Source organism: Schistocerca cancellata, chromosome 9 (genome assembly GCF_023864275.1).
Source record: "Schistocerca cancellata isolate TAMUIC-IGC-003103 chromosome 9, iqSchCanc2.1, whole genome shotgun sequence".
NCBI classification, from domain to species: domain Eukaryota; kingdom Metazoa; phylum Arthropoda; class Insecta; order Orthoptera; family Acrididae; genus Schistocerca; species Schistocerca cancellata.
In genome coordinates this window covers 187,549,086-187,563,650 of record NC_064634.1, presented here as the reverse complement: position 1 = coordinate 187,563,650, position 14,565 = coordinate 187,549,086, and the positions used below count along the sequence as shown (strand labels likewise).

At 45.6% G+C, this 14,565-nt stretch overlaps 1 protein-coding gene across 2 annotated transcripts in view; it reads left to right on the top strand.

Annotated features, from left to right (window-relative positions):
• LOC126100256 (non-structural maintenance of chromosomes element 1 homolog) overlaps positions 1 to 14,565 on the top strand; it is a 54,424-nt gene that overhangs the window by 16,178 nt on the left and 23,681 nt on the right. Inside the window, exons 4-5 of one of the 2 annotated variants that reach the window (XM_049910842.1) lie at positions 5,648 to 5,761; positions 9,331 to 9,451. In XM_049910842.1, coding sequence (XP_049766799.1) covers positions 5,648 to 5,761; positions 9,331 to 9,444 — 228 coding nt within the window. In that variant the 3' untranslated portion in view covers positions 9,445 to 9,451. Of the gene's footprint in view, positions 1 to 5,647; positions 5,762 to 9,330; positions 9,490 to 14,565 lie in introns of those variants that run through there. The other variant, XM_049910841.1, reaches the window with a different exon arrangement.

Sequence of the window (14,565 nt, the reverse complement as noted above, 5' to 3'; positions counted from 1 at the left end):
TCGGCACGGCGCGTCACGGACGGTAGTTGCCGCAAGTAGTCCCGTCCACCAGAGGGCACGCGAGAATTCGGACGCGACCTGGCCGGCGTAACAACAACTCAGGCAGCACGGGCCGTGCCTAGTCAGTCAACATCGGGCCTGTCTAGGACTCAGTCCCGGACTATGCTAAGTGAAGTGCTACATAAACGTGAACCATGTTACTACACAATTGGTGACGAGTAGGGTCGTTCTTTCACGTGTTGCGTCGTTGTTCCGGTTTCGCGGCTTATCCGCGGCATGGAGGATTTAGTGCGGGTTTTGGTTGAGCAGCAGACGGAGCTCATGGCCACCATGAAACAGGTGCTTCCGGCGTTGCTCTCCACGCCGTATGCTCCAGCGCCGTTCCCTCCACCCTTTCCCCCGTATGACGAGACGGCGGAAGATTGGAACGCGTATGAACATCGCCTTCGGCAGCATTTCCAGGCGTTTCATGTTGCCGATGCGGAGGTATGTCGTGCTCTTTTCTTGTCTTGGATATCTCCCTCGCTGTATCAAGTTTTGCGGCAGCTAGCGCCGATGCAGGAACCCTCGTCCTTGTCTTTTGACGCATTGTGTTCATTACTGTCTTCATATTATCGCCGCCACACGCATGTTGTGGCGGCTAGGATCGAGTTCTATCAATGCAAGAAACAGCCCCATCAGTCTTACCGGGCGTGGGCCGCTACCCTGCGCGGTCTTAGTTGCAAGTGTCATTTTGTCACGGAGCAGTCGCGAGAGTCCTATGCCCACGTTATGGTGCGGGACGTCATTGTTCGTTCGGCCCCTGATAGGGAGGTCCAGCAACGGGCCCTTCCCTCAAGGAAGTCCTGTCCTTTGCTCAATCGTATGAAGTCTCTCATGCCGCTGGTCAACAGTTGGAAGCGTGGTGCGACGTCGCAGCGGTTCAGGGCAGCGTGGCCGCGTCCACTGCGTCCAGGGTGGACGACGTGCGAGCCATACAATCCGGCCGTTACGGCCGCTCCCGCACGGCACGTAAACAGAGTTCCGGCCGCCGGCCCCTGTTACCGTCCTGTGCGTCGTGCTATATACATCACGATCGGTCGGAGTGCCCCCAGCATTGGGCCGTTTGTCGCAAATGTAATAAAAAAGGACACATTGCTACAGTTTGCCGCTCAGCCTCGAAAGAATCGAAGGAAGCAGTTACAGAGGACATGGACGTTGACATTCCGGAAGTTTCATCGGGCCAGGCTCCCGACGCATTGGCCCACAAACTTTTTATCGAGGTGTCGGTCCGGTCGCGCCGATTACAACTGCAAGTAGATACGGGCGCGGCGGTTTCTTTGTTGAATGCACAAACTTACTCCGACCTTGGGTCGCCCCCATTGGCGCCAGTTTACCGGTGTCTACGCGGTTATGGTCAACAGTTCATTCCCCTACTGGGTCAATTCACTACCGATGTGACTTATAAATCAGTGACTCAGCCTATTACTTTTATTGTTGTCAGTGATGCGAGCTCCGCTAACCTTTTTGGCTTGGATGCCTTTCAAGCTTTCGGGTTTTCTATCACTGACACCATACAGTTGGTCTCCGAAGACATTCCCTATCAATCATTAGAATCTTTGATCTCTGACTTTCCGGATATCTTTGAGGAGGGCCTGGGGCATGTTTCAGACTTTGAAGCTCACTTAACGTTGAAGGCGTCGGCTCGCCCGCGTTTTCTACGCGCGAGGCAGATCCCCTTGGCTCTCCGCCCTCAGGTAAAAGAAGAGCTAGACCGGCTGACAGCCCTAGGGGTCGTTCTTCCCATTTCTTCTAGTGAGTGGGCTTCGCCCCTTGTTATTGTCAGGAAACCCTCGGGAAAATTACGTCTTTGTGGCGATTTCGAGGCCACCATTAATTCCCAATTGGTGGTGGACACCTATCCTTTGCCTCGTGCTGATGAATTGTTCTCCACCGTAGCAGGAGGCCAATATTTTTCGAAAATCGATCTTTCGGAGGCTTATCATCAGATACCTCTTGATGAGAACTCCCAACGGCTGGCGATTGTCAACATCCCGTTTGGCCTTTTCCAATACCAGTGGTTGGCCTTCGGAATCTCCAGTGCCCCGGCGATATTCCAGCGTTATCTTGAGCACGTCACGTCAACAATCCCTCATTGTATTAATTACCTGGACGACATAATTGTCACGGGCCGCAGCACGAAGGAACACTTGCACAACCTTCGAACCCTCTTTCTCAAATTCAGGTCCGTGGGTTTGTGTTGCAACCTGCGTAAGTCAAACTTCTTCCAACCGTCCATTGAGTATGTGGGCTACACAATCTCTCGGCACGGCGTCCAGCCGCTAGGAAGTTTGGTCCAAGGTATCGTCGTCCTTCCGCGGCCCGCTTCGCTGAAGGAGTTACAAGCTTTTTTAGGCAAGATTGCATATTACCACCGGTTCATTCCCTGGGCTTCCACCATCGCCCGCCCCCTGTACTGCCTTCTGCGCAAGGGTGTTCCTTTTGATTGGTCGCCTGCATGCGAGCGAGCGTTCACCTCGTTGAAAGGCCTCCTCACATCAGCGCCGTGTTTGGCTACTTTTGACCCCCATAAGCCGTTGGTCCTGGCTACAGATGCTTCGCAGTATGGGGTAGGGGTGGTCCTGGCCCATCGCAACTCAGATGGTTCCGAGCAGCCGCTGGTGTTTGCGTCTAAAACTCTTAGTCCCGCACAGGCCCATTACTCCCAGGTGGAAAAAGAGGCTTTGGCCATTGTCTACGCTGTTACCAAGTTTCACCCTTTCTTGTATGGCACGAAGTTTCAGTTAATCGCTGACCATAAGCCATTAATATCGTTATTTGGCCCCGCCTGTTCCTCTCTAAGTACCATTATGACATTCATTTTCGGCCTACCGGACAGCATGCCAACGCAGACGCTCTTTCCCGTCTTCCGGTGGGCCCGGATCCTAAGTTTGATTGAGAGGGGATTATGTGTTTTCATTTGAATGTGGCGTCCCGCCAAGCGGTTGATGGCTTCCCGATCACTAGTTCTAGAGTCGCCAGAGAAACGGCAGCTGATCCGGTTCTCCGGCAAGTGGTTCACCTCATTCAGCAGGGGTGGTCATCCCGACCTCCAGGCCGGGCCTCGGACCCTCTTCGTAATTATTTTGTTCTACGAGACCGCCTCTCCGTCTTGGAAGGAGTTCTCCTTCTGGCTACCGATGATACAGCTCCTCGCTTGGTTGTTCCTTGCAAGTTTGCGACGGGAAGTCCTCACGTTATTACATGAGGGGCACTGTGGTGTTTCCCGTACTAAAACCTTGGCTCACTGACATGTGTACTGGCCCAGTATTGACAGAGAAATTGAGCACTTGGTGGCCGCCTGTTCCCAGTGTGCGAGCGAACAGGCATCTCCCAGGTCAGCGTTCTCTTCCTGGCCGCCTGCAACCCAGGCATGGGAACGTGTTCACATTGATTTTGGGGGCCCGTTTCTCAATGGCTTTTGGTTCATTGTCATTGATGCTTATTCCCGATTTCCGTATGTGGTTCGCTGCTCCTCAACCACTTCAGAGGTTGTAATCCAGGCACTAGCAAAAATCTTTTCTGTGGAAGGTCTGCCAGTCATCCTGGTCTCAGACAATGGACCTCAGTTTATGTCGCAGACCTTCCAGGATTTTTGTAGGCGCTTCGGTATTCGGCATGTTTGCTCTCCCCCCTTTCATCCACAATCGAATGGGAAAGCCGAGCGCATGGTGCGCACGTTTAAGAGACAGATGAAAAAGTATGTGCACGAATTTCCTGCGGAGGAGGCGTTGACGTTTTTCGTGACGGCATACCGGACCACACCTATGGGAGAACGCAGCCCCGCAGAGCTCCTCCATGGGGGCCAACCTAGGACTCTGCTGCACCTCCTTCGGCCCAGTCCTTGCCAGTCTTCGCAAAACGGAGTACCCGGCTTTCCACCGGGTATGTCGGTCTGGGCACGTGGGTTTGGTCGCAATCCACATTGGATACTGGCGGTGGTCCTCCGCCGAAATGGCCGCCGGCTCTATACCTTGCAGATCGGGGATCGGGAGGTACGTCGTCACCAAAATCAGCTTCGTCCACGTTTGGGCCCCCACCCTCCGACCCCTCGGGCACCGGCTTCCCCATTGCCGGCACCTGTGTTGGTTTCTCAGGGGACGCTACCACCCCTACCCCCTGTGATTCTGCCGCACCGCGATGGCTCTCAGCCTTGGCAGCCTCCAGTCGCTCCAGCACCGGCATCGCCATCATTAGCGATGCTCCAGCGAGAGCCTGCCCCCCTCGCGCGGCCCGGTTGTTCAGCTGGCTGGTTCGCCTGTGGTCGTCCCTTCCCCATCGTCCCCGCCACTGGGTCTTGCCCCTCCCGGGTTGGACCAGGATCCAGAGTTCGACGGCCTCTCTCCCGTTCTGTTCCGGGTTCCGGTGGTGGGACGACGGGGGCCTCTTCGTGTGGGTCTCTTCCAGCCGTATTCGAAGGTTCCGGCTCGAGGGTTGGCAGATCCCCTCGACTCCAGCCTTCCGATGGATGTGGAGGTCGTCACTCCTGCATGACGCTCCACCTTCCGACGCAGTGGATCACAGTGGCTTCACCCCCCCGAAGGAAGAGGAGTGCAGTAGCCACCAGAAATATCGCAGGAGGCGCACATCGGCACGGCGTGTCACGGACGGTAGTTGCTGCAAGTAGTCCCATCCACCAGAGGGCACACGAGAATTCGGACGCGACCTCTGCCAGCGTAACAACAACAACTCGGGCAGCACGGGCCGTGCCCAGTCAGTCAACATCGGGCCTGCCTAGGACTCAGTCCCGGTCTATGCTAAGTGAAGTGCTACGTAAACGTGAACCGTGTTACTACAGAAGTATTTGTGAGAGTGTTACAAGATAACAGGTATTTTCAGTGAATAGAGCTTCAAACTGAGCAACACTTCAGCACATTGTCCAAAAGTGCCATTTATATGATGAAACTCGGTATATTTCTGTAGCTTAATACACTACAATGAGAGAGGAAAATGGAAATCATTTGTGTGTAGAGTATTGTATGTTTCTTCCCGGGCAGTGTATCTCATTGTTTTTCAAAGGGAATGGTTTCCAATCATCCTTGCCATCTCAGGTTCATTCAGCAAAGTAAACCAGTTGCTGTTCTTACAAAGGCTGTAAAATTTTGCACAATTTACAGCTCTGTCACTTCTGTAACCTACAGTGTTCTGTGCAAATATGTGTATTACTGCTGATAAACACACACAAAAGTACATATACTATCTTAGCTTTCACAACTACTAGTTCTTTCACCAGTGGGGATGGGCAAATTACACTATCCATTTCTCTTCTGCTAATTTATCCTTACTTTTTGCTCTGCCCTCTTATCTGAACTGAAACTGGCACAGTGCTTACTAGTGTAATGTCTTTGACATTTCCATCTGCATATTTGCCTTCCATCATCAGCAGGTTGATCTGTTTCATCCTGAGATCTAAGTGGCATGCCCTTCCCGATTAATTTTCCCCATTAATAGACAGTACTAAGTATTACACCACCTGAAGGGTTAAATACTGGCCTTATCATTTTTTTCAACTGTTTTTCATAAACTTGCTACTTTAGAGTGAGAAAATTTGTATTTCTATGATGCCTTTAAACAACAGGGTGATTAAATCTGTGTTTTCTATCCACAGGAAGGTAAGATCTACATAGGCGTTCGCACCATTACTGAAATGGCACCATACATTGCAGAAGCATATGCAGATTGTGTTTCAAACTGTCACCTGTGCAAAGACTATGTTTTTGTGGTAAGTGTGAGTTTGTGTGATATACACAATTGCACATTTTTAAATTTAGCAAATCTGTTCCACCATAAATGAAAAGTTTGCCAATTTAATGTGTAATTTTGTATGGTTGTTGCCATCACATATCTTCCTTCATTTATTACACAAAGTGTATGGTAATGTATAGTGGAAACTGACACAGGTAAAAATTTATGACAATAGAAGCAAAAGTTTCTAGTAAGCACTGCTCTGCAAATGAACTTTTTCAACTTAATTCAAGTGGATAGTTATAGGTCATCACTGACTTCAATATGAAATATTGTCTATAGTTAGTACAAATGTATTTGAAATGTAAACATCTTTTTATTCAGTTCATTTCTAATTGGACTTGTATTTCACACATGGGCCATGGAGGGTATATGTAGTTCATGCATGTAGGGAACGTAGTACGGCTTGCTTTTAATTAATATGACATGTAATGTGTCAAAATGATAAAGATGGATTTATTGAGCAGATCCTGTATCATGGCCTGCAGAATCACCTGACCTCAATGCTGTGGGTCTTACTGCCTTGGGTCTTCCTAAAAAAGAAGTGTAGAGCATTTCCATTAATATGGTTTGAGAATTGCAGCAACAAGATGTGCTGTTTTGTCAAGATTAGAAGAGGGTCAAAGGATGTTTGAAAGGATTCGTAATGCACCATGGAGAAGAGCACAGTATTGCATCCAAATGCAAGCACTAAGTGTCTGCAGCTACATGATTTGTGTGGCCTGCCAGTAACTTTATTTATGGACCACTGCATAAGGTTAAAGTGAATAACATCACATTCATACCACTTAAAAAATTTAAGCTGCACATGACAGGGAAGTTGTAAGGCAGCACGAATGTTGTGTGTTCCATATTTAATTCGCATTTGGGGTGACATCTCTTGGCAGTGATTGGAGCTGTGAGCTACTCTACTGCCCTGAATCAGTTTATCTATTAGTGAAAACTGTATCAAAATCCTACAATAGTTCGTGAGATTAAACTTCACATACAGACAGAAAAATGAGGCCGGAGGGACTTTAATTTATGAAATGTATAGAAGAAGAAGGGGAAGAAATGCACAGAATGTGATAATAATAGTTTTGTGTAGCTCAGAGACCTAGTGCAAGACTTTCAGTGAGACACCACTTCATGTCCATATTAGACAACATTGCCCTGATCCCAGAGGCGGATACATTGCCACCTGCGCCACCCCTGCCATTCGGCCGGCATGCCTTTAGTTCATTTCTTTCATCAAACGACTTGACTGAATCGAGTTGTGCTTTCCTATACAGCACACGCGTCCGCATCATCATATCTTATACGTACCTAGGAGAAAAACGCCCTTAATGATCATGATTCTGTTATGCAAGTGTTGTCTGTTTGTCCTGGATCTATCTATCCTACTTTGTACACACTATACAAAATATTTGCTTATGTATCTGCATCTGTTGCTACAGCAGAAAGAAGTTTTTCAACATTGCGGTGTACAAAGACGTGGCTGAGGTCAACGGTCAAGGAGGATCGACTTAATGGCTTAGCTGTGTTGAACACTCACTCTGACATTGATTGTCCTATTGACAATGTAATTAACCAATTTGCCTGGAAGAATAGGCACTTAGAATTCATCATTTAAGGAAGATAACTTTTTTTATATCATAAGATGGCATTGTCTTGTATATGTGTATAATCAGTTCAAATAAAACTTTCTTAAACTTTGCATGTGAGTTGACTATTTTTTATTACGGTAAAAGTAAAGGTAGCTCAAGATATCTTTAGTACCCCCTTCTTGGGGTTTTTCTGTATCTGCCACTGCCTGATCCAGGAAAATGTGCAGACAGCACAAAATGTACAAACCCCAGAATGGAAAACGAAAATAGGTCACACAATCATGACAGTAGTGTCTTGGAGTGAGTGAGAACAGTGAAGGTCAAATGGACGCTCTCGATCACACAGTAACGGCCCAGTGGATGCTCTCGATCGCACAATAGCAGCCCTCACTCTGAGTTGCACCATTCATTGTTAGATGGTTGTGGCATCATTTTCACAGTGACCGTTGAATTTTTCATAATAGTCCTGCCAGTTTGCACAAAATATTTATAAGTTATATACACAAGCCTTTCTCGTAAATCGGTGTACCTGTTGGTAAAAAAAATATCATAATATGAACAATCATTCCTGAGATTAGTCTGAATACACAGGCAGAAGTGGTCTGGGGACATAAATTTATGTATGTAGAGAAGAAGATATTTGACCCATTTTTTATGTTAATTATGATACACCCCATCACAATAGAATAATTCATGGACAAATTACTGTATTGTTGGGGCAGACATGTAAAATATATGAATTATAGAACAATTAGTCACTTTGTCAGTGATGGCTGCGTGCTAAAGCCCCTGTCTAATGTAACAAGAAAAGTGGTGCTGCCCACAGTTATGCTGATGGTCTGCTTTCAAAAATCCTCACTGAAGTGATAAGAAGCTGCCTGAACAGCTTCATTGCATTTTTTGCCAGTTAGTTTGAGACTCCTAGTATCAAAGTCTGCAAGAATATCAGAGTCTGTAAGCTAAAATTGTCTCGGGCACTATACAAAATTCAGTTAGTTGTTTGTGTGGTCTTTGCATGTAGCGAATGTTTGCTGACAGTGACTTAAGTTCTTTGCTGTTGGAACTGTAATATTCTCGATTTTGGAGTGTATGCCTTGCCATAGTCTGTAAGAGTGCCACATAAAATCTGAGTGTATCTTTTTCTGGGACAACTTGTGCTCTAGTTGATAATGCATTCTTGTGCTAAAATACTGTGCATGTCTGCTATAGTGATCTGGCCATTCACCAAAACCTCTTTCACTGTGAAGTAAGCCAGGGAAAATTGGTAATTGTAGATATACTGTTTAAATTTGTAGTAATTAAAGTGCTGTGTTATCTGTTGCCTTAAATGAGCATTAATTCACCCTAGTAATCAAATTAGTCCTGCGTATGACTGCAGAAACAAAATATGAAAAAAACTTCCAGTCTTCTTGCTGAATCAAATTAAAGAAGGAACTTGAACTTGGGAAGATTACACCTCTTCAGTAGCTTTTCCTGATTAAGATGACGTGTGTAATTGAAATATTGTAGACAATGATATCGTGATACACTTTCTTCCCAATATTTTCCTGGTTTTCGTATTCAACTTACATCAGGATCGTGAGAACAGGCCCAGAATGTGGACAAATTGTGATCCCAAGAAATGTTAGCTGTATTTTATATGATAGCATGAAACCTGTCAGAAGACTAATGAGACAACCCCAATTCACACCTCTGTAAATGCATGTGCGTTAAAAAAAAACAAGGCAACAATGATGTTTTCAAGATTAATATGTTTCTAAAATCTTTTTTGGTGGTTTCCATTCTCACAGATTATGTTCCTGCATTCCCATTATTACTGTTATAGCACTCCCTGAAGGAAATCTCTTTGTCATAATTCTATAACATTTTAGAAATTTATGCTTATGTATGAAATTTTTAGAATATTGGTTTATAAAATGTGGTTTATAAAATGTTTTTTAATTGTTTCTCTCTTTTCCAGGGCATTGTCTGTGAATGTGGTGTAGTATGTCACAAACGATGTGTGGACAAAATGAGAAAAATTTTGTCAGGTGTATACGAGTGCCCCAAATGCAAAGTTCAACAACAGATATAGAATTTTGGTGTGTAGAAAGTTCATAATAAATGCTAAGAAACACTATTTATTGTAAATAAACTCAGAGTTAGTACTTTAGTAATGACACACACTTAGTAATATATAAACAGTGGAAAATCTCAGGAATGGAAGAACAATAACAATATTAATTGGGACAAATTGCTACATTATTCAGCTTTCGGACAAAGTCCTTCATCAGAAAGAGTGGGTAGTAGAGTTACAAAAGAGATAAGGATGGGTAGTATGAAAAGGGTGGGGGATGATGCTGTAGTGCTGCCTGTGAGAGTGTGCAGAGACTTAGCACGGAAGATCTGCGGTGATGGGGGAGGTAGAGAAGGAGAGGGATAGTGGAGAAGAAGATAGAAGGAAAGACTGTCCAAGTGAGCTGGAGGAGAGAAGGCATGTGTAAGGCTGGAGTAGGGGCAGGAGAGCAGATGAGGCAGTTGCAGGATATTACTGCTAAGGTTGAGCACAGGGGATTATCGGAATAAATGATACGTTACAGGGAGAGTTTCCTACTGAACTATTAAAAAAGTGCTGGTTGTGAAAGGAATCTAGATGGCATTGGGCTATGAAGCAGTCATAGAAGTCAAGCACATTGAGATGTGCAGCATGCTCAGTAACTTGTTGGTCCAAGTGTCTCTTGGCCAGTTTGATGGGGTAGAAAATGTCAGTGAATGTATTGCAATAGAGGGGAGATGTATGGCCTACGTCTTGTATCCAGGTCATTTATGGGGACGTGAGACACTGATAAGAGGTTGGGAGCAGGGGGTGAAATGGGAACTGGTGAGTATATTGGGTAGATTGGGTCACAGAAATTTCCTTACGCATCAAAGGCAGAGCCACCATTTAAAGCAACCATGTACAGTATTTACTTGAATCTAAGCCGCACTTGAATTTAAGCTGCACCTGAAAAATGAGACTCAAAATCAAGGGAAAAAATATTTCCCGAATCTAAGCCGCACCTGAAATTTGAGACTCGAAATTCAAGGGGGGACAAAAGTTTTAGACCACACCTCAAGATCGAAACAAAGTTGGTCTGTTGTAACATGAGACACAATTTAGGTCAAATGGATTAAGATACAGCTTCAGTAGTTTGGTTTGAGCCGCAAGCTTAACAGTTAAGCTTCACCAAGTAGCCATTGCTATGTGTCAGGCTCCGTCCATATGTATACAGGTACCCTTCCTTTTTCACGTGCTTCGTCTGGTTTGAATTGATTGCTAATTTTGTTTTAATCTGATAAGTGCCGTTCTCTTTGTTATGGGTGTTTACGTCACTCTAAGCAGAAGATGTTCTGAACGAGAGTTTAGCAAAAATTTTTCTCCGTTTGAAAATCTTTGCAGACACCTCTTCAGTACATTACATTCTGCACAGAAATTAGTCATCTTAGATTTAAAAATCTAGTCAGTTGCCGTGCTTCATTTCTGACTGTGTAGCTCTACATATATTTGATGGGAGAAGTTAGTTGTGGTGGCACCTACCAACATTTTTCAGAACTTCCGCTTACTTTGCACTCGATTCTAAGCTGTAGGTGGTTTTTTGGATTACAAAAACTGGAAAAAAGTGTGGCTTAGATTCGAGTAAATACAGTAGCCTACTCATTTAGTTGTGTAAAAGGCCACTACCCAATTGTGGCCAAGAGATAGTTGGACAGGTGGGAACTCTTGCAACCTTCCCTTCGGTCCCATAATCCCTCTGGTCTCATATCCTTCATTGCTCCCACACCAGCCTCATACATGCCTTGTGTGTGTGTGTGTGTGTGTGTGTGTGTCCGTGTCCGTGTCCCTCCTGGGCTTGCCACTCTTTGGTGGGTTTGTACTTGGCTACCACGGGGGCCCCAGCCTTTGCAGCACTTTTTCCATTCCGCACTGCATGTCTATCCTCTTGCTATTCTTTTTCCCCTCCCTTGGGGAACATGTCTGGGGTATTATTGGGAATGTTCTGCATTCTGTCGCAGACGTGCAAATGGTCTCAATTTTATTTTTGGCTCCCTTTTCCTTTCTTTGTTTCCCTTCTCCTCTCAATCCTCCACTTTGGCGTTTGAGGATCCTCTTTTTTTGTTCTTCCTCCCTGTGTGCTCCTGAAGGCCAGCCAATATGTCTGACGTGTAACAGGTGACTGGGTAATGCGTAATTCCCAGCCCCGGGTTGACAGGTAGGATTCACACAGACCTCCTGGCACAGGCCAGGCCCAGGGAGGGGTGATTGCCTGAGCTGTAACCTTTCCAAATTGCTGATTGGACCCTCCGGCAGGCATTCAAGAGGTGTGACCTGAGGTGTGAACAATCACATAAGGCAGGTGCGCCCCCTTGTGAAGGCGGCCCGCAGCTGGAAGGAGTGCGCCATAGGAGATGCGGGCAATCATGGGGGATTTCCTCGTGATGATTCAATCATCCTCCCCCATTGACGTCTATGAAACATAAATGTAATGAGGCTACTGATTCGGAGACCCTTCCCGCTGCACCGCTGTTCCTTGTGGTCTCACATACTGAAGACGGCCAGTCCTTTGCCACAGTCAATCTGTTTATTATCCAGAAAGGTGTTGACGCAGTTGTTGGCTGTGTGAAATCCTGCTCTCGTTTATGGAATGGCACTTTGCTTTTGGAGACGGCTTCTGATTCTCAAACGCAACAACTGCTTGCTGCCTCGCTTCTCCACGGCTAATCTGTTCATGTCAAGGCACATAGAACTTTGAATTCTTCCCGCGGTGTAATTTACACCAGGCTGCTTGACGGTATAACTGAGGCTGAAATACAATCTTACCTCTCTGATCAGGGTGTCATTGCCTTCCGTTGTGTGATGAAAAAGGTCGATTCCTCCTTGGTGCCCACCCACACTCTTTTCCTCACCTTTGATAGGGTGGTGCTGCTGTCCAAGATCAAAGCAGGCTATGAAATTATCACAGTCTGGCTGTACATTCCGAATCCAATGCGCTGCTACCAGTGTCGTCGTTTCAACCACACTCGAACATCTTGTTAACACCCAGCCAAATGTGTAACCTGTGGCAGGGATGCACACGAGGGCGAATGCCTGCCTCCTTCTCCCCGCTATTATCAACTGCAATGGTTGCCATGCCGCCTCCTCTCAGGATTGTTCCCTGTATCTAGATGAGTGGGCTCTTCAAGAGGTTCGGTTAAAGGAAGAAGTGCCTTACCCAGTAGCTATCAAGTTACTGGCTAGTCGCAAACCCTGCGTTCTCCTGTCTGGCACCTATAGTTGTGGTCTTGGTAACCCTCGCTCCATGAAGGACATGGCCACGCAGACATGTGACCTCAAATTCGGCTCTGAGGTTGTGAAATCACCCAGTGTCAAGGTAGCATTGCTGTCCCACTGTGCAACAAACCGTTACCGTATTTACTCGAATCTAAGCCGCACTTTTTTTCTGGTTTTTGTAATCCAAAAATCCGCCTGCGGCTTAGAATCGAGTGCAAAGTAAGCGGAAGTTCTGTAAAATGTTGGTAGGTGCCGCCACAAGTAACTTTTGCCGTGGAATATATGTAGCGCTAAACAGGCTTGCTTTGTAGGCACAAAGATAAATACTGGCGCCAAAACCTCTGTGTCAGTAAATAAATAAATAAAAAAAAAAGAAGGTGAAAGACGAGCTTTTTTCTATGCCCCGAGTTTCGACCACTGCATTTTCATACATTATCCAACGAAGTAAATACAAATTCCGTATTGTTCATCTTCGAATGTAGCAGCCTTTCGATGTACTACGAAAATCCGACTGGCAAGACTGTTGGGGATGTTTGTCAATATGGCCAACTCTACGTTCTGAATTTTTTCCTACCTGTGACAAGATATGGTTGCTAATAGGAACTTTTATGAATTGTGAATCACATGCAGTATTCTCTTCATCATAAGAATAATACGAATATAAACATTTTGCCATGTATTCTTTTGTGTTTGCTACTACTTCATTTAAATCCTGTCTGCCTAATAAACTACGAAACTAGAGTGAGACAACAGTAATCGCGGAAGAATATACATATCATGCCATGTTTATATTAGTATTATTCTTACGCCGATTAGAGATACAGTCAGAAATGAAGCACGACAACTGACTAGATTTTTAAATCTAAGATGACTCTAATTTCTGTGCAGAAGGTAATGTACTAAAGAGGCATCTGCAAAGATATTCAAACGGAGAAAAATTTTCGCTAAACTCTCCTTCACAACATCTTCTATCACATGCAGTCTATTATTTGGTTCTTGTTGATCATTATCAAAGAAAGCAGCAGTGTAAGTAACAACAAATTGCAGTCTCTTGCCATTGTTTCGCTAATGAGACGATTTTATTTATTTATTTATTTTCAATTGGAAGCGGCGGTAGCGTGTACAAAAGCAAGCTATGCTGCGAGCGGCGACAGGTCGTAAACACTCATTATCAGAATGCGACAAACAATGCGTGACACAGTACAATAATGCATTTCCAGCTTAGAGTGACGTAACACCTATAACAAAGTAACGGCACTTATCAGATCAAAGAAAAATAAGCAATCAATTCAACCCAGACGAAGCACGTGAAAAAGGAAGGGTACCCGTATAAATACGGACGGAGCGCCTGACGCATAGCAATGGCTACCTGGTAAAGCTTAACTGCTAAGCTTACGACTCGAACCAAACTACTGTAGCTGTATCGTCATTCATTCGACCTAAATTGTGTCTCATATTACAATGGACCAACTTTGTTTCGATTTGGAGGTGCGGCCTAAAACTTTTCTCTCCCCTTGAATTTCGAATCTCAAATTTCAGGTGCGACTTAGATTCGGTAAAAATTTTTTTCCTTGATTTCGAGTCTCATTTTTCAGGTGCAGCTTAGATTCGAGTGCAGCTTAGATTCGAGTAAATACGGTAAACTCTCACCTCAAGGGTCGACTTCCTCCGTCCCTCCAGCCAAATAACACCCAAGTCTTCCTCTAACCAGAAGGGCTCGAAGAAGTCTGCTAAAGATAAATGGTCTTCTCCTTCGCCAGTACTGCTCAACGGTGTCGCCGTGTGGTGCCATAGCCTGGCTGGCCTGTGTCTCGCCCGTGCGGACCCCGTGGAGCAGGATACTCCTGCTTCTGTGCCCTGTAGTAGCAACTCTACACCGGCTGGCACTTGGCAGCTGCCAAGTTGACA